This window comes from Choloepus didactylus, chromosome 1, assembly GCF_015220235.1.
Source record: "Choloepus didactylus isolate mChoDid1 chromosome 1, mChoDid1.pri, whole genome shotgun sequence".
NCBI lineage: Eukaryota > Metazoa > Chordata > Mammalia > Pilosa > Megalonychidae > Choloepus > Choloepus didactylus.
Window position 1 is genome coordinate 207,760,895 of NC_051307.1, and position 19,054 is coordinate 207,779,948.

The window sequence follows — 19,054 nt, forward strand, 5'->3', positions numbered from 1 at the left end:
CATACTCAAGAGAAAAAGGTGTCTGACTGGAAACCATTGACTGCTTACCATGTTGAGGCAATGAGCTAGTGAAAAGGAATTTTTGCTTATAATTGTGGAAAGTTTTTATACGATGCCGACATAATTGAGGCCGTTGATGGAGAGACAAGGATCATGGATTTTTCAGTGTCATCATTGTATTTGCATCTTTGTGGTTGAATTTAAGTGGCTTTTGCAGCAAGGAGTGAGTCGCAGTAATTATTATCAAGCTTGGACAGGAACAATAAAGGGCTCCATTTTCCAGGATTGTGAGAATGAAGTCTTTCTTAAAATTACTTTGTGATAAAAGGATGGATTGGTTATCTGAACTCCCCCAGCCTATGATGTGGTTTATTACAGTTTCCAAGAGTTAGAGCATTTGTGCTTGAGATGGGAGTCAGAATCCAAATTGCCTATTGAATCTAGATAAGTAATCTGAAAGAAGAAGGCAGGACTGAGGTGAGACAGTAAGATGAGACCGCATGTCTGTCAGCTGGATCGGGTGCCATGTTGTGGGCTCTGCCTACGAGCTCTCCAGATGAACATCCTGGAGGCAGCATCTGGCAGAGGGCAGGTAGCTGTGGAGGAGGGATGGGCTGCACTGGTGTCAATCGTGAGTTGCCTTGTCAGGGTGCCTATTTTATATTTTGCTTATTGGTTTACTAGGTGACTTGGGGACTGGAATGACAGGCTTTTCTCATTCCTCCTGTCTGTGTGGTATGAAGGCATCTTTGGAAGGCATCCTTGGTGGGATTGCTTGGACTCAGGTCCCACAGGGACCTCTAGGGAGGGTGCTGGACTCAGGGCTAAGGGAACAGCCCCAGAGATGCCTTTGTGAATGCTTGTTGCCATTAGCCCTTTTCTGTTGATTCCTTTAAACTTCCAAACAGCCCTCTAAGGTGTGTTACAAATATGGAAATTTTTTTACAAATAAAGAAACCCAGCATAAGAAGCCCTATTATTTATCAATTGGATGCTGCAGTTTCCACTCTGAGAAAGGCAGGGGAACAGTGGAACCCTCCTTGGAGGGCTGTTGTAGGGATGATAGGAGACAGGTAAGCCTAGGACAGTGCCTGCCCCACAGGAATGACTCCGTAAAGCTTTCTCCTCATCATCATACTGGGATTCAGTAATCATGCCATTTTAAATTTTCAAGATGCCTGATACATAGGGGATGCTATTTAGCTATGATAGAGACGATCAAGTTGAATACACATTAGACTCACCTAAAGACATCCTGATGCCCTTTCCAGTCCCCACATCATGTAGAGTGTAATTTCTGTAGGTGAAGCCAAAGCATCTGTACTTTTTAGAATCCCCAATGTGGATTCTGATGAGCAACCATGGTTGGGAACCACTGAAATTTGAGGATGTGGGTTAATTTCCTTCCTTCCTCCCTCCCTTTGCCCTACACCCTGCCAGCTTTGTCTCTCTTAAATCCTCTGTTCTGGTCTCAGTCGATCCTATCACTTTTTTGCCCGCTCAGCCAGCCACCTTAGTCATTTGACTCCTTCCTCTCCAGCACTCTTTAAAACCAAAGGCTTTTGTGAAGAGAAATGTCCAGCTCAGATCTGTATTATGAAAAGATAGTTTTGTCAACAATATGAAGAAGGTATTGGGGGAAGCAAGTGAGTGTACTCAGTGCTTCAGGGCTACTCCAGGGCCTGCAGTAACAGCCTTCAAACCCCTCAGCATGACAGTGTAGGCTTTTCCTGACCGAGTCTTAGCCTTTGCTGACAGCCTCATCACATGCTGGTCCCTGTACCCTTCGGTATGGCCATCTGCATTTTCTCTAACCTCCCCCTCATCATGCTGAGACTTGGCAATTATTTCCTTTCTTCGAACAGAATGTTGCTTAATGTATCATCATTGTGAAAGAGCCCTTCAGTGATGAAAAAGTAAATTGTCATGATACACCTTGCTTCAGCAAATATGTAAGAAATACCTGCTTATCTTCCTACTTTTCCTCCACCTTTATTTCCTGTCTAAGAGCAGAATGCGTGGGGTTAGCTTTGGGCTGCCAATAGTGAGGAAAGGGGAAAATTTGCTCTTGAGATCGCAGGGCAGAAGAGTAGATAATCATCTGATATCTGGAGAACGACCTTTGTTTCCCCTATCCTTCCATCCTCTATCCATCTCTTCATCTATCCATAAAAATGATGAGTTTCTTCCATGTGCTGATCACATGAAATACAGCAGAAAACCAACGAGATGCTTTTTGCTCTCATGGGTTCACACACTACTGTACAGAAGACATAAGGAGATTTAGTTATGTAATTTTTTTTATTTTTAAAAATAAAGCAAAAAAAAAAAAAAAAAGCAAACTTCTAAGTAAGGGGTAGGGAGGATTGGTTCATGGGCCATGTTGGGCCATGTCTTCTGAGAGAAGACACCATTTTCCAAAGGAAGGGTATACTGTTTTTAATTCTGAGTTTTGACTCAAGGGGTGGGGAGGCAGAAAATAATGCTAGGAAAATCTCACTTTGCTTTCTCAAACTATAGGCTCTGAAACTCAGAGCTAGAGCTTGGCAGATACGAGTATCAGTATTAACGCGTACAGCAACTGTTAAAAAAAAGAGCCGAAATAGAGCCCAGACTTCAATTAGAAATATGAATAAAGCATATCTGATTAAGACTGGAGCAAATGGGGCCAAAGGGTAAAGGTTGAGACTGACTGTGTTCAAACTTCAACTTCCATGTGAGACCAAGGGAAGAGACGTTTATTTGGTGTAGGATCTATATTTTCTAAACAATATAACTTCTACAGTCAGTTTGTTCAAACACTACAATTACATAGAACTTTGAAAAGGAAGTGAGCTATGGTAGGTCTGTATAGATTAGAATGAAATAGCAACACATCCTAAAGTAATTTGGGTGGAGAATAAAAATATATATTCAGGGGCCCCCTGAAGAGCTGGGGGAGAATGCAGAGGTGTTGGGCTTCCTCACCTGGATTGTTGCTGATGTTCTCACAGACATTGGGGACTGAAGGCTTGATGTGCTGAGTCCTCTGTCTTGGGGCTTGCCCCTATGAAGCTTGTTGCTGCAAGGAGAGGCTAAACCTGCTTATAATTATACCTAAGAGTCTTCCCCTGAGTGCTTCTTTGTTGCTCAGATGTGGCCCTCTCTCTCTAACTAAGCCACCCTGGCAGGTGATCTCACTGCCCTCCCCACTATGTGGGACCTGACTCCCAGGGGTATAAATCTCCCTGGCAACACAGGATATGACTCCTGGGGATGAATCTGGACCTGACATCATGGGATTGAGAACATCTTCTTGACCAAAAGGGGGATGCGAAATGAAATGAAATAAAGCTTCAATAGCTGAGAGATTCCAAATGGAGGTGAGCGGTCACTCTGGTGGACATTCTTACGCACTATATAGATAACACTTTTTAGGTTTTAATATATTGGAATAGCTAGAAGTAAATATCTGCAACTATCAAACTCCAGCCCAGTAGCCTTGACTCTTGAAGATGATTGTATAACAATGTAGCTTACAAGGGGTGACAGTGTGATTGTGAAAACCCTGTGGATTGCACACCCTTTATCCAGTGTATGGATGGATGAGTAGAAAAATGGGGACAAAACCTAAAGGAAAAATAGGGTGGGATGGGGGAGAGGATGATTTGGGTGTTCTTTTTTTATTTTTATTTTTTATTCTGATTCTGATTCCTTCTGGTGTTAGGAAAATGTTCAAAAATAGATTGGGGTGATGAATGCAGAAGTATAAGATGGTACTGTGAACAGTTGATTGTACACCATGGATGACTGTACGGTATGTGAATATATGTCAATAAAACTGAATTAAAAAAAAAAACACAACTATAGGCTCTACAGGATTGAAAATGACAAATAAAGGCCATGTCTCTCAAACAAGGAGCCATCAGTAGAGGCTCCTGGGTAGATTGGAGGACTGGGACAGGATGGGGACACCCTGGCATCTGGAATTTACAGGAGCTAGACATTTAAGGAACTGTAACTTTCTAACTTTCTTTGCAGCCTCCTGCCACATGGGCTTGTGTGGGATGCCTGCTGGGGTTTTATTTCATGTTGGTTTGTAAACTTCTCTTCTCCCCTCCCTTTCTCTCTCTCTCTCTCTCTCTCTCTTTTCAGACCCAGCAATTGTCAATGGTGTTTATTGGTCGGAATCCCTGAACAAAGTTTTTGTAGATAACTTTGACCGCGACCCGTCTCTCATATGGCAGTACTTTGGAAGTGCAAAGGGCTTTTTTAGGCAGTACCCAGGTGAGTATCCCTGTCTTGACAATTATGATTCAGATTAATGGTAGGGTAGTATTTTCTTTGTGGTTCAGGGTTAGCAATTTTATGTCTTCCCTTAGGAGTATATGAAAGATTAAGTTGGTATCTATTGTCAGAATGCAAGACGGAAATGGCAGTGTGGCCCTTGCACACTTCCTTTTTACCCGCACTCCCCACATTCCGCTCCTCACCACCACCACTGCCCCATAGCAGGTGTTGTCATTGGTCAAAGCACTACTTCTCTCTGGACCTGCATGTAGCGTAGCATCTTTCTCAATAGAGTAATTTACAGAGCTGCTACCATGAATGAGGAATTGGGGTGTGATATGTACTATATTTAACCCTTCTGGACAAGAGTGTGGTTTTATTATTGTTACTATTATTACTATCACTATTATTATTTGGGAAAGGAGCAAGTTATACCTGTGCAGAGTTAAATTCTGAAAGAGGGTATAAGAAATGAAGAATTTGATTGCAGATTTCCCCACCCCAGGGTTGGCTCCCCTTGGAAGAGGAGGTTGAAATGGCCGATGTGCCCCTGATGGCAGGGCCCCCTCTATAAAGGGCCATCACCTGCATCCCCAGGCAGGTGCATTAGTCAGAGTTGCCCTCTCCCCACCCCCCCATGCCTTTGGAACAGGTGTTCCTTCTGGGGCTTTCCTGGGCTTCTGCTTTGCAATAGGATTTTAATTTTGGCTTGGTTTGAATTTTAATTAAAAAGGGAAGTTTTAATTTTGCATACAAGTTGTGGAAACAGGGCTCGGGGCTGCAATTGTGCCAACATCACAGCTGTAGAAATTAACAAGCTCAACCTAAAAGAACGAGAAAAAAATAAAAATGAAAAAAAAAAAAAGACTTGCATAATCTTGGAGCAATTAAATGGAGTCTGTTATGTTTTCATTAACTAAGACTAGGCCCCTGATGTCTTCCCACTTTGAGGAACGGAGGCTGCCAGCCTCTGCCTTGAGGAGCTCTTTGCCCTGTGCACAGCATCTGTTGCCTGAGACTTGCCTGCCAGGGTATCTGCTCTGCCAGATTATTCAACATTTCCCAAAAGCTGGGTTCAGCAGGGCATGCACATTTCCTCCTGGAGCTCACAGAAATTTAAACAATAAGTATCCTATTAAAGATAATGTTATAATAAACAGTGGACTATTAAAGTTCCAATGTCACTAAATTGCAGTCAGCCTTGATTTGGTCGACAAGAGAGCACATTTAATGCAGATGTTGCTGAAATTAGAGTATGGAGGGGGTGTTAGTTCACCTAGAAAGCCACGTGGACATCTTACCGTCTTCCTGTGTGGTACTTGGATGAGGCTGGGATGAATAAGTAGACACCACAGATCATCTATTGTCCCCATCAGCAGGAAATCCCCAAACTATGGTAATGAGGAAATTTGAATATAAAGGGAATCCTTATAAAGGGCTTATGGAAGGGGAGAGAAACTAATTTATGTACAAGGTTTTTATCAATTAGAACAATTGACTTGGAAATGCTTATAATCCTTTTATGGCATTCTTGGCAGAATTTTGATTATGTAAAATTTCTTCATATTTTGTCTGTTATTAACGGTATGGGTCAAGTTCTCCAAAGGTGTTTCATTGTCCTGATAAATGCCACGTGGTCACCCATGTTTGGTTCTGAAAAGAGAGTACACCTCTTGTCTCCTGGACATTTTTGATAGGATATTTTTCTTTTTGTGAAAATTCTTTCCATTTTGAGAGTGGTCTAATAATATGAATCAGTGATAAGTGTGCATGTCCTTAAGCAGAAGGAATCTGTTCATTCTTAATAAGTGTGTCCTGAGTTCCTGCTTTGCACCAAGCACTGTGCAAGGTCCTGAGGATAAGAAGATGAATGAGACAGAAAAGGTCTCTGCCCTCATGAAGTTTTGTCTTGTAAAGAAATGCGTTTGTCAGGGGTTTTGGTTACATGTGACAGAAACCCAGTTCTAACGAGCTCTAGCAAAATACAAATGTATTGGCTCATGCAACTTGAAGTCGGCTGGATTTCAGTATCGACAATGTCATTTGGATTTTGAATCTTTTCTTCCATCTTTCAGATCTACCTGCCTCTATTTGGACCTTGCTTCATTGAGAGGCGATCTCCATGTGGTGGGGAGCATCGCTTTGGGCTTGCAGGATATCTCAGTTATGGCCCCAGGGGAAGAATGAGCATCTGGTCCAAAAGCCTGGTTGAAAATCCCAGGATTAGCCTGATCCAGGACCATGCCCACAGCTGAAGCCAGGGGTACTAGGTAGTGGGTAGGGCCAACCCCATCTGAAACCATGGGGACTGGTCAGGATTGCTGTGGCCTTGCCAGGGTTGGATCCCCAAAGGAAGGGACACTGGGAGTTAATGACCATGGTGATGAAATAGGTAAACAAGTCATTATAGCAGGTGTGTTTCATGTTATAATGGAGGAAATAGAAGGTGCTAGAGGATCACTGAGAAGGGGCACCAGCTCTAGCTTCTGGGGGTGAGAAGAAAGGGTTCTTGGAAGGAAAAGTTTAGTAAGCATTAGCCTAGCATCATACCTTTGCAGATGTAACCCATTTCTGCATGGATTCGCATAGACTTCCACCAGTTCAACTTTATGTCCTTTGGGTAGGCATGTGGCAACTCTCATGCAACACTGTCCAAAAGAACTTTCTGCAGTGATGGAAGTGTTCTATATCTGCACTGGATACTGTGGTTTCTAAGTCTTTGAAATGTGCCTACTAAGACTGAGGAAATTAATAAATTAAATTTATTAATTACATTTAAAATTAAGTAGTCACATGTGACTAGAAGCTACCTAGTCCTGTATAGTGTAATTCTGTAGGAAAAGACTCTTAATAGTCTGATACCAATTTTCCAAAGTACTGGTCTTACCTTTCAGTTCCTGCATCAGCAAAGGGTCTCCCTGAATAGAGATCTTCAGTCAGGTTCTTCCCAGGTAAAGGAAAAAACAAAGCTAATAAAGGATTTTGAGCTATCGGGGGTTGGTTACTCAGTGTTCGTTGAAGTTTCATTTAATTTACTTTCATGCTCCATGAGAGCCTTTGGGAATGCTAATATGAATAATATTAATACTGGTGGTATTGATAGTGACCCCTATTTACCAAGCACCGTACTGAGTGCTTATTCACGCATTGGATGACTTAATCCTCACAATGATCCTCAGTTTACAAATGAGGAAACAGAGGCTGGGAGTTAAACTGACTGGCCCAAGTCCCACAGGCAGGCTTTTGGATGGGCAGGAGAGAGTTGGTGGTGGTGGTAGTACTTCAACCACTTCCCTTTTCTTTCGTTCTCATGGTAGTTCTTGACCTCTTAACATGAACTCTGGCCTGCAGTCCTGATCTATCAGGCCTTTAATCCCTGCCTTCTCTTCTAGGATAGCTGCTCCCAGGAGGACAGAGATGTTTATTTGGTCCATCACTCTGTTAGCAGCACCAAGAACAGCACCATGAATGTGCTCAATACGTATTTGTTGGATGAATTGATCACTCAGTGATCAAATTCTACCAGATATATTGATAGAGAACTGGTCACCAGATCATTTGGGTGGAGACTTAGTGATCCAGCAGGGAACGGGGCTAAATAAAGCTTAGAACTGTAGTCTTCTTTTCCCCCTTGCTCTCTCACCTCTAAGACCTCCTAGGCATCTGCTTTTCCATCCCAATATCCACCAAATCCTGTTTTCTGTATGTCCCTCTTCTGTTGGCCATTTACCTCATGATGCATCATGGACCATCTCATTATAATTAGTTGGGTTCTCTAGGCTCATCATTTCCCATGAGGTACAGGATCATACCTGCACAATCAGCCAGTTTCCAGTCTTATCCAGTTCATCATTTTGCAACCCTGTGGAGGACCCAATTTCTAGCTGGTTACTGTTTGAGGCCACCCACCAGTACTGATCATGATTTCCTATTCTGGCCAATGATCAGCCTTTTCCAGAACTGTATGGCTGGCAGAGAGTTCTTGTATCCACCCATCCTTTTCTACATGAGAGAAAGCCGTGTCAATACCTCATAGTTTGATCAATATCTAATCAAAGACAAAATATCAACTAGGTTTATGCATGATGATGACAAGCCTTGGTCTCTTCCTGGCATGAGACTCTCACCATTCCAAAGATATAGCTCTAGAAGTCTATTCCTGTAGATCTTTGATGTACACATTGGAAATTGATTCTTTCATCCTTCTGCCATAGTTTGTATGCCACAGGAAGGTGAAAGATGGTTCAAGCTACTGCCACGAGGAGGGAAGCAGACAGCTAAGCAAAGAGCTCTCTGCAAGTCTGGTTTTATAAATACTGCTTGCCAGTAATCCATCAAGTATATGTTCTATATGCAGCACAAATTGTGCTCGTTCTCTTGCCCACCTTCCTCTCCAGGCTTAGGTTTAGTGATAGGTGATGTGTGATTGATATCGGGTTTCTTTTCCTTGGCCAGCTCAGCAAGTCCTTCCCAATAAAAAATGATCATGGAAAACCATGGTTCATAATTTTTAGCAACTCTCTTGTTACTTATTGTGGTGCAGGATTTTTAAGGAGATGGCATTCAATTGAATGAAGACGCTTTTTATGGAGGACTGCATAGTCATTTTCTCAGAAGATACTTATAAAGCCAAATTTGATGACAACTCATGTTAGAAGCCAGCATTTCATTCTATACCAGATATTTTAGACCTAAAGTTATACTCTAAGGTTTTTTTAAACTTTAGGTCATGGGCTAAGTCTCAAATAATTTTTGAGGAAGGAGTTGGGCAGGACTTACCCGTTTAAGAATAGACCGGCATCCACTACTCTTGATTTTCCTTCCTTCATTTCCAGACTTTTGCTCTCAAATAGGGATGAGAATAGAAATCCCGTGTTGCCATGAGATAGTATATGTTCAGGTGCTGATTTCTGGAGATAGTTTGTTCTGACCTTGGATGTCACTTACAGTGCCAGAGTAGTTTTGTGGAAAAGACTGCACCGAAGAGAGAAGAGAAAGAATGGATTTGGACACCTCTATTGAGGTGGAAAGAAAAGTGGAGCTCAGAGCGAGGCAGAAATAAATCCAGAGGGCATAAAGATATTTGGATTTTTATTATGCTATTTGTTATAGACCTTCACACAGTTTTAGACAGTTTTAAACGTCTTTGCCACATGGAATTATATTGATGGCAGGTGGCTTGACCCTGACAAAGTGTTGTATTAGGATCTGCTCCGTTTACCCTATTATTCGTTTTCATGTGCTATAGGAGAACATGAAGTCATGTGTTGTCTTAGGTGAGATTAATTTCCCTCCAATATTAGTTTGCAATGCCTATGGGGGATTTACTATAAGATATAAGAATGTTACACAAATTTTAAATTGAAATACAATTTGAGCATTTGAAACTGCACTAGAGATTTTGGCATTCTTTTCTGTTTCACCTAGTGATCTGCTGAAAGTTCTAGAGGCCCTGTGCTTTGAAAGCTGAAGAAGGCAGGCTAGCAAACACTGATGCTGATAATGAAGCAGAGAGTGCCTCAGAGAGAGGGCTCAAGGGTAGCTAAATCAACTGCTGAACTGCAACATTCTTCTTGTTTTGATTTTCACACCCGATTTACCTGGGTGTGATCCCAAGAGGCAAATTGGCACTACCAGAAGTTTTGTGGCTCATACAGGTGCTTCTTGCTTAACTGGCAATTTCCTGGATCTCTAAGATTTCAGATGAGCGGTTATTCTTTCTCTGGAATTTAAAGTCACTTGAATATTTTCAAAATAATTGTGTGTGTGAAAAATAATATAATAAAAAGTAGGTATGTCCTAGGGGAGAGAGTACTATCTGGGTCAGGTTTTCCTGAAGTTTGTCTCTTAAACACTTTGAGATTCTTGGGGTAGGAAGGACTCAGTGATCAAATATTTGGTAAACGTGCCTCTGCTGTCCCTGTTGTAGAGATTTGAGATGCACTTAAGCAGATTAAAGGCCCTCATGTGTCCCTCCCATAGTGTACAAATAAATTGTGCTTTGTTCACTTCATGCATATTAACATCCCGTAGAATGTCTCACTGAACACTCTTATGGAAATGCCTGTGTAAGGAAGAGAACAGTGGACTGGGATTGGGAGATGAGACTGCTATCCTGGATGGACACCCACTCACTGTGCAGCCTCAGGATAATCTGTTGAACTCTGAGAGCCTCGGAGACCTCATTGGGAAATGAAGATTTTGGCCCACCAGGCTCAGCCCTCCCCAACTTTGAGTTAAGTTGTGATGTCTAGTGTTACATTCAAGGCAGCTGTGGCTGGAACTGCCACAAGGTCCTGTCTTCACCCAGATAGATGCATAACTCTGTCCTGACCAGGAAGGGCATGGGCCTCTTGCTTCCCACAGTTGCCTGGGCCCCTTTCCCTGGCCTGGAAGTTCCCTGTGCACAGCCCCACCAGCATTCCCACTTAGCTTGGGGACCTTTGCATGTGCTGTTCTCTGCCTGGAGCCTCCTCCTTTACCCTGCCCCCCCCCCCCGCACCCTCCCCCTTTTGTTTAATGAGTCCTACCCAGTTGTAGTGGGTTAAATAGTATCCCCCCAAATTCATATCCATCTGGAACCTCAGAATATGACCTTATCTGGAGATAGGGTCTTTGCAGATGTTAAATTAAGATGAGGTCATACTGGATTAGGGTGGGCCCTAAGTCCAGTATGACTGTGTCCTCATAAGAGGAGAGGACACCAAGACAGAGGGAGGAAGCCCTTTGAGGTCAGAAGCAGAGAGTGGGGTGATGTGGCTCCAAGCCAAGGAGAGCAGGGGTTGCTGGGAGCCACCAGCCACTGGGAAGAGGTGAGAAAGGAATCCCTTAGAGCCTTCGGAGACATTGGCCCTGCTGACAACTGGATTTCAGACTTCTGGCTCCCAGAACTGTAAGAAAATACATTTCTGTTGTTTTAAGCCACTTGATAGCCCTAGGAGACTAGTATACCATCGTTCTGCTTTCAGTTTAAAGATCCCTCCCTCATGTTAGGGATCAGAACCATCTTTCATACACTAGCATAGCATCAGGCTCTTCTTTGTAGAGTCTCTGGTACTTGTGATTTTTATCTAGTGCCTGCTTCCTCGCTATGCCTGTTGACTAGTGCTTGGCCAGGTTGATAAAAATTGAGATTAGTGGACAAAAGTCTGTAGGTTCATACCATTTGATCTATTTCCTGCCTGGAATTGTATCCCTTACCAGTTTTCCCAGCAGACTAATTTCATCTTGACTTTTCAAAAAGCACCAAGTTTCAGCAGTGCCTGGAAGAGCTACCAGCCCATTTGCAGGAAAATGGCATCAATTCCAAAGGAGGTCATCAGATGTCATTAATTCCTTCATAGCAGGCCCTGGCCTGAATATTGAGCCTGTGAAGAGAATATCACATTCTCTGCTCCCCACAGAGCCCACAGGCACAGGGCTCTTGTTGGGGAGAAAGGAAAAGGCAGAGGCTGGGGAAGTGCTGGTGGGCGGTCAATAGTGTATACAGTGGGGGTCCTGACCCATGGCACGTGTCACGATTCAGTTCAAGGAACATCCAGTGAACACTTACCATGGGTCAAGCACATTAAAAAACAAAACAAAAAAGCAAAAATATTCTCTCTATATTGAGCTTAAACCATTCTTTGTGGAATTACGAATCGGAGCACCACTGTGCCAGTTTAAATGTATTATGTCCCCCAAAGGCCATTATCTTTGATGTAGTCTTGTGTGGGTGGACCTATCGGTGTTAATTAGATTGTAATTCTTTGAGTGTTTCCATGGAGATGCGCCCCACCCAACTGTGGGTGATGATTCTGATTGGATAATTTCCATGGAGGTGTTGCCCCACCCATTCAGGGTAGGTCTAAATTAGTCACTGGAGCCATATAAATGAGCTGACAAATAGAAGGAACTCAGTGCAGCTGAGAGAGTGACATTGTGAAGAGGAGCTACAGCCATGAGGGACACTTTGAAGAAGGCACAGGAACTGAGAGAGGAGCTGCAGATGAGAGACAGTTTGAAGATGGCCGTTGAAAGCAGACTTTTGCTCTGGAGAAGCTAAGAAGAAAAACGCCCAAGAGCAACTAAGAGTGACATTTTTGAGGAACTGCAGCCTACAGAGGAACATCCTGGGAGAAAGCCATTTTGAAACCAGAACTTTGGAGCAGATGCCAGCCACGTGCCTTCCCAGACAACAGATTTTCTGAACACATTGGCCATCCTCTAGTGAAGGTACCTGATTGTTTATGACTTACCTTGGACACTTTATGGCCTTAAGACTGTAACTTTGTAACCAAATAAACCCCCTTTTTATAAAAGCCAATCCACTTCTGGTGTTTTGCATTCTGGCAGCATTAGCCAACTAGAACAACCACCTAACCCTAGTAGGAATATTATTTTACTGTGTGTCAAGACTGAGCTATCCTAGATGTCCTGGGCTTGAGACAAAGTAGTGTGCTGGATATTTTTCTTTAAAAATTGAATTGCTGTCCCTTAGTGTACAATATCATGTCACAGTTATGTTTTATCTCCATTACCAAAAGATCTTTGATTGGCGGTGATTTCTAATACTTTTATTTTCTAATTTCTAGTAGGGAGCTCTTTAAATTAGACACATCTGCAGGTGGGAAGTGTAGCTACAGAAGAGGGGGGCATGGTGGGATATTGCAGGGAGGACAGGATGAAACATCTCTTTGGATTACAAACTACCAACTCAAGGTCATCTATGTAATAATTTGGGGGGATAGTATCTTAAGTACATGCCTATGATTAGCATAGCTTGGTCCAGAAAGCTGACCATTGTTAAGTGGAAGGGGGAATCTCAGTGCCACAAATGGAGTCAGGATTTTGTTGCATGAAAGTAATTTTTCTGTTTTTATTTTCTTATCTCCAAAGTCTGTGTTTCAAATCTATCCCTGAGTAGCACTAATGGTTGGAAATAGTGGTTTTCTATCTTTTATTAGGCAACAAAAGCCTTTTTAATGACATTTTATTCTTAAAAAGAAATTTTATAATTAGAAAGTGTAGCCCTTGTATATCATTGACCAGTTTGCAAACCATGAGACTAAAGATGTTGGATTCCATTTTATATACTGAGAAAACTCCCCAGGCTTTAAGATCTGAAATTCAAGCTTTGTGATTCAATGTAGAGACATTTAATTTCATTTCTGTGTGGAAGGCAGGGCCAAAATCCTTGATTTTAAAAACAGGAGTGGGGAGGGAACAGACTTGTTTGTATTCTGAGGTGGAAAAATTGTATCATAGTCATTTTACTGCCCCCGCCCCCCACGCCCATGCTGCAGACATTACCACTCCCGGGTCCAGGGATGTGCCCCGACTCTGACCAGAGGCCTGTGCATGATGCCACCACACCCAGCAACTTGCTGGATAGTGGGAAACGAGCTTGGCTAACTTGATCATGAGCCAAGGAAAGATGCTGGCGTCACATCCCCTCTCAATGGACAGAATGGTACAAGAGGTGTCTCCACTCTGCAGTGGGACTCTGGAGCAACTGAGCTCAGGTTGTGCTTTCTGCAGTGTTACGGCCATGAAGCGCCTTCCCAGAGCTGGTGATGGAGCATGTGAGAAGATACAGGGTTTGTTTGCATGTGATTTTTCATCCTGTCCATTCAGGCAGCAAAGTAGAGCAGCCTTGAAATTCTATGAATAAACATTTGAAGTTTCTATGTTTCTTATAACCCCATTTTTCTTCTAGGGATTAAATGGGAACCAGATGAGAATGGAGTCATTGCCTTTGACTGCAGGAACCGAAAATGGTAGGCAATGGCCAATCTCTGTTCATTTTGAAAAGAGAAAACTTCAAGAGAGGTTTAGGATTCATTTTTACTTAATTTTCCCTTGACCTAGGTACATCCAGGCAGCCACTTCTCCAAAAGATGTGGTCATTTTAGTTGACGTCAGTGGCAGCATGAAAGGACTCCGTTTGACTATAGCGAAGCAAACAGTCTCGTCTATCTTAGACACGCTAGGGGATGACGACTTCTTCAACATAATTGCTGTGAGTCCAGCTGTTTTGTGCTGTCTTTGCATTGTGGGTTCATTTGATCTTTCAGTAGAAATCATTTAATATTCTTACTGCTATTGGACACTCAGCATCTAGATGCCAGAGAACGAAGGTTGGTTTGTCTCATGTGGGTTCACTGAATCGTGGGCATGGGAGGAGCCTTCAGAGACTGGGAATGCTGTAGAACACATTTTCTCTTCTAACCTAGCACACAGGCTCTGTCTTCTGGAAGAGTAGCTACTGAGGAGCTGACTTTTCCAACCCTGGGGAGTATTCCCAGGAAGATTTTCCTGAAATCACTAGAATTTCTCTTGTGCAATTTAACTATTAAGGTAGATTGCTCTAATGATAACGATAGTGGTAATAATCATAGTGATAAGAAGCCTAAAATTTGAAGTGCAGTTTAAGGTTTATAGAACACTTCTATCTTAGCTTCTGAAACAAAAATAGGTTTTATTAAGTGCCAACTATGAGCAAAGTTGCTTTACTTTTCATGTTTACATTATTTTTGTGCCTCATGGCAACCCTTGGTGGTAGGGGGTGGTTTCTGCATTTCCTCAAATGGAGTGGTGAAGATCGAGAGAGTTTCAGTAACTGGCCCAAGGTCTCAGAGCTGGAAAGTGACTAACCAGGAACCAAGCCCAAGTCAGGCAAGTAACATGGTGTCTGGAGGGGAGCAATTATCTAGATTTCCATCTGCAGTTCTTTTTCTCTTTGCCCTGATTCTCTAGTGTAATTCTCATCATGCCCCTTATATCCCTCCCCATCTCTTTCTAAAGATGGTAGTCACAAGGAGCCCAATTCTTCTCCTTGAGTGCTTACCCAGCTACTGGTGTGTGACATGTGCTTGTGTGTGACCCTATGTCACATCTGGATCATGGAGGGATTTCAGTAAGCAGTGGGCGCAGCGGGGTAAGGACAGAGCTTGGACTTTGGCATCAGGCCTTGGTTTTGCATCTTAGTAGTTCTGCCACATATCAGCTGTGGGTCTTGGGTGTAATAATACCACCCCACATGGTGCTGTGGGCATTACCAGAGCCAAGCTGATATGGGCAGTGCTCACCATGGTGGGACAGAAAGCTGGGAATTCTATCTGAAGAGCAGAACTGGGTGCCCCAAGAATGCTGTTGCTGCGTACTGCATGGCTTCCTGAGGACCCCCAAGCAGGGTGTTTCATTACAGGACTTTTATGGCTGGGCAGCCTGCTGCATGGGCGTGAACCCACTTTTTCTCACTAGGCAAAGAGCGTGGGGGCCTAAGTGACATTGGGGTTGTAGAGAGGATTCCTTGAATTAGTATCCTGCCCACATGCTTTGATGAGTCTTAGAGCAAAAGGGCACAACTGCATGGCTGTCTGATTTGTGGCTTCAGATTTTCAAAAGCCCTAAAGAGGAAAGGGAAGAAAAAGAATAATAAATTCCATGGGAGCAGGGATTCTTCTTGTTCGTTCAGTTCCCAGGGCAGCGCTTGGCAAATAGTGAGAGTTTCAACCGTCCTTGAATGAATAATAACATAGAGCATCCATAGATTACCCACTGTGTGCAAGTCCCTTCCTAAGTGTCATATGTGCATTATCCCACTGACTCGGCTAAATGGAGTGAAGATGGAAGTACAAAGAGGCAGAAGCCCCCAGCTTATGGTCACACAGACGGAAAGTGGCACAGTCAGGACGCAGTGAAGGCCTGTCCAGCCCTACCTTGTCCTGCTTCCCTAGCAGAAGGGAAGAGAATTTATTTGATCTGCTCAACCATCTTACTGTGAAATTATAGGGCCCTGGGTGACAGTTATTTGGAAGGAGAATTTAAGAGAGTTAGAACTTTGGCTTTTCAAATCGAGAAAAGTTATTCTCCTCTCTAGTCTCATTTGAATATGCTTGATCCCTATACATCCTGAAGCATGTAATGATATGCAGCTAATTTGAAACTATCTTTCTTATTAATCTTTCATTACTCATTAAGGAAGTATCAGAAATTTGCATAATAAGAGCCAACTAATTACATGTGAATTCTTTATCAGTCAGGATTTATTGTTCAGTTAACAAAACCAACCAGTTGCAATAATCTATGTATATAGTTCATTAAGATATAAGAAAGTGTCAACTCAATAAAGAAAGGAGGGTGATTACGGTAATTAAAAGCAGACGTGTCAGTTATTTTAGAATAGTTCAGAATTTTTTTTTTTTTTTACCAAAAATTGTTCCAGTATTTAAAGAAACTCATTAGCAGTCCCATTGACCCTCACTGTACATCTGTTAGTTTTCAACATAAATGATCATCTTCAAGCCTATTTGTATAATTATGTCAACAACTAGAAAGATACTCTGAACTTTTTCATTTGAAGCCTTTATAGTAAAATTATGAACTGTTTCCTCAATAAAGAAGATAATGGATCAGATATGTTGGTGAATTTATATTGAAAATCCTAGATCATAAAGGAGCCATTGATTATGGGTAACATTTACATGTCAATTGCTAAAAATACAGGCAATAGATGTAAACATTTGAGGAATTCAGAAATGTTCCCATTTCCCTTCCATTTGGCACCTCTTCTCCCAAATGTTTCCTTGTACATGAACACATAATTTTTCCATGAAAAATAGGATCACATTTTACAGAATATTCAGCAACTAGCCTCCGTACTCTGATTGCAATCACCTTTCTATGTATTTTAATAGCAAGGCATTACATCGTGTATAGCTGTCATGTTATTTAACCAATTCCCCTTTTGGTGGACATTACACTGTTACCAGTCTTTTTCTCCTCAAGAGCACCACAGTGAGTGAACTTGCACATGTAAGTTCGCATGGTTGGGTGTGCTTCTATTGAATAAAATCTAGAAGTGGAATCAGCGTACCAAAGACTGTGCACATAATCAGATACTATCAGAATGTCTACCAAGTGAAGGCTAGTGTTTACACACTTAACAGCAGTTTAAGGGTCCTGAATCATAGATTTGCAAGTAGCAAATCTTCATTTGCATTTCCTAATTGTGTCTCCTAACCCTAAGAGTGTTTCACCAACCTCACCATTGTTTTGTGTGTGAGTTTGTGTGTGTGTGTGTCCTCTCTCTCACCTCCTCTCCTTTCTACCTTGGCATAACAGTTTTAGTAATATGGTGTGACTTTCCCTCAATCTGTTTAAAATGGCCACATGCCTGGCATCTGGAGGGGAGAGGTGGAATCCCACTGCAGGTTCCTGTAAGTGCAAGGGATGGATATTTGAAACTCTGTCTGGAATGCCTTGCAAATCTGTTTGAGTGCATTTTTCTTATCCATTTACTGGAGAGGACATTATCATTTCACCCTTCATTACACTGTCAGCCTTCTCTTGCTTTCTGGGTAGATGTTTGAGGAGACTTTTCAGGGTTTTAGAGAGAAAGTAAAGAATGCTATCTTTTTGTTCAATTTTGGAAGCCCTTGTGCACTGTATGTTTCCGTTTGTACAAATCTAATTCATCACCGTCATTTAATTTTCAGTGCGATAATGGGGGAGGTAGGAGGTAGATTTAAATAGTGGGAAAGGCTTTTCATAAGCCACTTGAGTCAGTTTTTTATGTTTTACTAAGTTCATTGCTATGTGCATCTTAAATATTATCCTGGAAAGTTTCTGAAGCAGATCTTTCCAGAGAATGAACGTGAAAGGATAATGCCAAAAAATGCTTTAGCTTTCATGGGTATGATATTGCAAAGTCGATCTAAAACTGATGAATTAAATGATTGTATTGTAAAAGAATAGTTGAAATATGAGAGTGATTTTGTACAGTCGAAGTTAAAATTTAAAGTCAAATCACTGGTGCATGAGGAGAGATGTCTCTGACAAGAGAAAAGCCATATTTTTCTGATTCACTTTGAAGCTAACTCTAAGCCATGCATTAAATTAATAACATTATCATAAAAATGAGGGTGCTAATTCTGTGCAGTGCTGAAATCTCAAAAATGATTTTACAGAAGCCTAAGCCATGCATTAAATGAACACAATATTAACTGGGCTGATATTGTTAAATCAATTTAAATGCCTCCTCCCGCTGTATTTGTGCAGCATTGAATAGAGGAGAGCATCATTTGTATTTGTTAGTTGAACCCAGAACTTTCTGGTGCCCTGGTTTTAATTTGCAGAATTTTCTTTAGAACCATTTCTTCAGTTCTTTGCCTAGTGTGGATTTGCTTTTAAAAGTAATCAATTCCGTATTAAAAGTACGAGGATGGTATTTTCTTTCAGTGCTCATTTGTTCTGTACTACTAATTACGTTGTCATGTTTCAAATTACATAAGAAGCTTTCATAATGCAAAATATCCCTGGTATGTCTTGTGTTGGTGAAAATATTGTGGGTTCATTTGCTTTATTACATAATCCCTACACATTTTCATATTAAAGGCTATTTAATTAAAAATACAGCAATAAACCATAACAATATTTAATAGACTTCCAGCAATTTTATATCAGTTTTTTGACTGCACGAGCAAGCCAAAATTTTAATTGTGTTTCTTTTCTTGTGGAATTTTGGATTCTCTAAAACATACCCACTTATTTCCTTTACTTTTTGTTTACTTATCTGCTTTTGAAGGGGATAAGGTTTCTCTTTTTTTTTTTTTTTTTTTTTTGTCCCTGTCATAACTGTCATCAACTTTTTTTTTTTCTTCCGGCTTTGTTCCTTGTCTTTTCCATCTGTAATCTCCTCTACAATTTTGCCTTTTCATTGTGTTGTTTTGGTTATTTACCATTGAGTGCTGAGTGTGCAGTCTGCCCTCCTGGACCTTGTGGTGGTAGTGAGTGTTGGGAA

General features: G+C 41.8%; 1 protein-coding gene across 7 annotated transcripts in view; it reads left to right on the top strand.

Annotated features, from left to right (window-relative positions):
* Window positions 1-19,054, top strand: part of CACNA2D3 (calcium voltage-gated channel auxiliary subunit alpha2delta 3) — a 1,184,653-nt gene that overhangs the window by 624,913 nt on the left and 540,686 nt on the right. For all 7 annotated transcript variants that reach the window (XR_005210766.1, XM_037798412.1, XM_037798419.1 and 4 more), the window contains 3 exons: window positions 4,135-4,266; window positions 13,967-14,027; window positions 14,119-14,269. Coding sequence is in view for 6 of the 7 variants with exons in the window: in XM_037798412.1 (XP_037654340.1) it covers window positions 4,135-4,266; window positions 13,967-14,027; window positions 14,119-14,269 (344 nt within the window). In the remaining variant the exon portion in view is untranslated. The remainder of the gene's footprint in view (window positions 1-4,134; window positions 4,267-13,966; window positions 14,028-14,118; window positions 14,270-19,054) is intronic.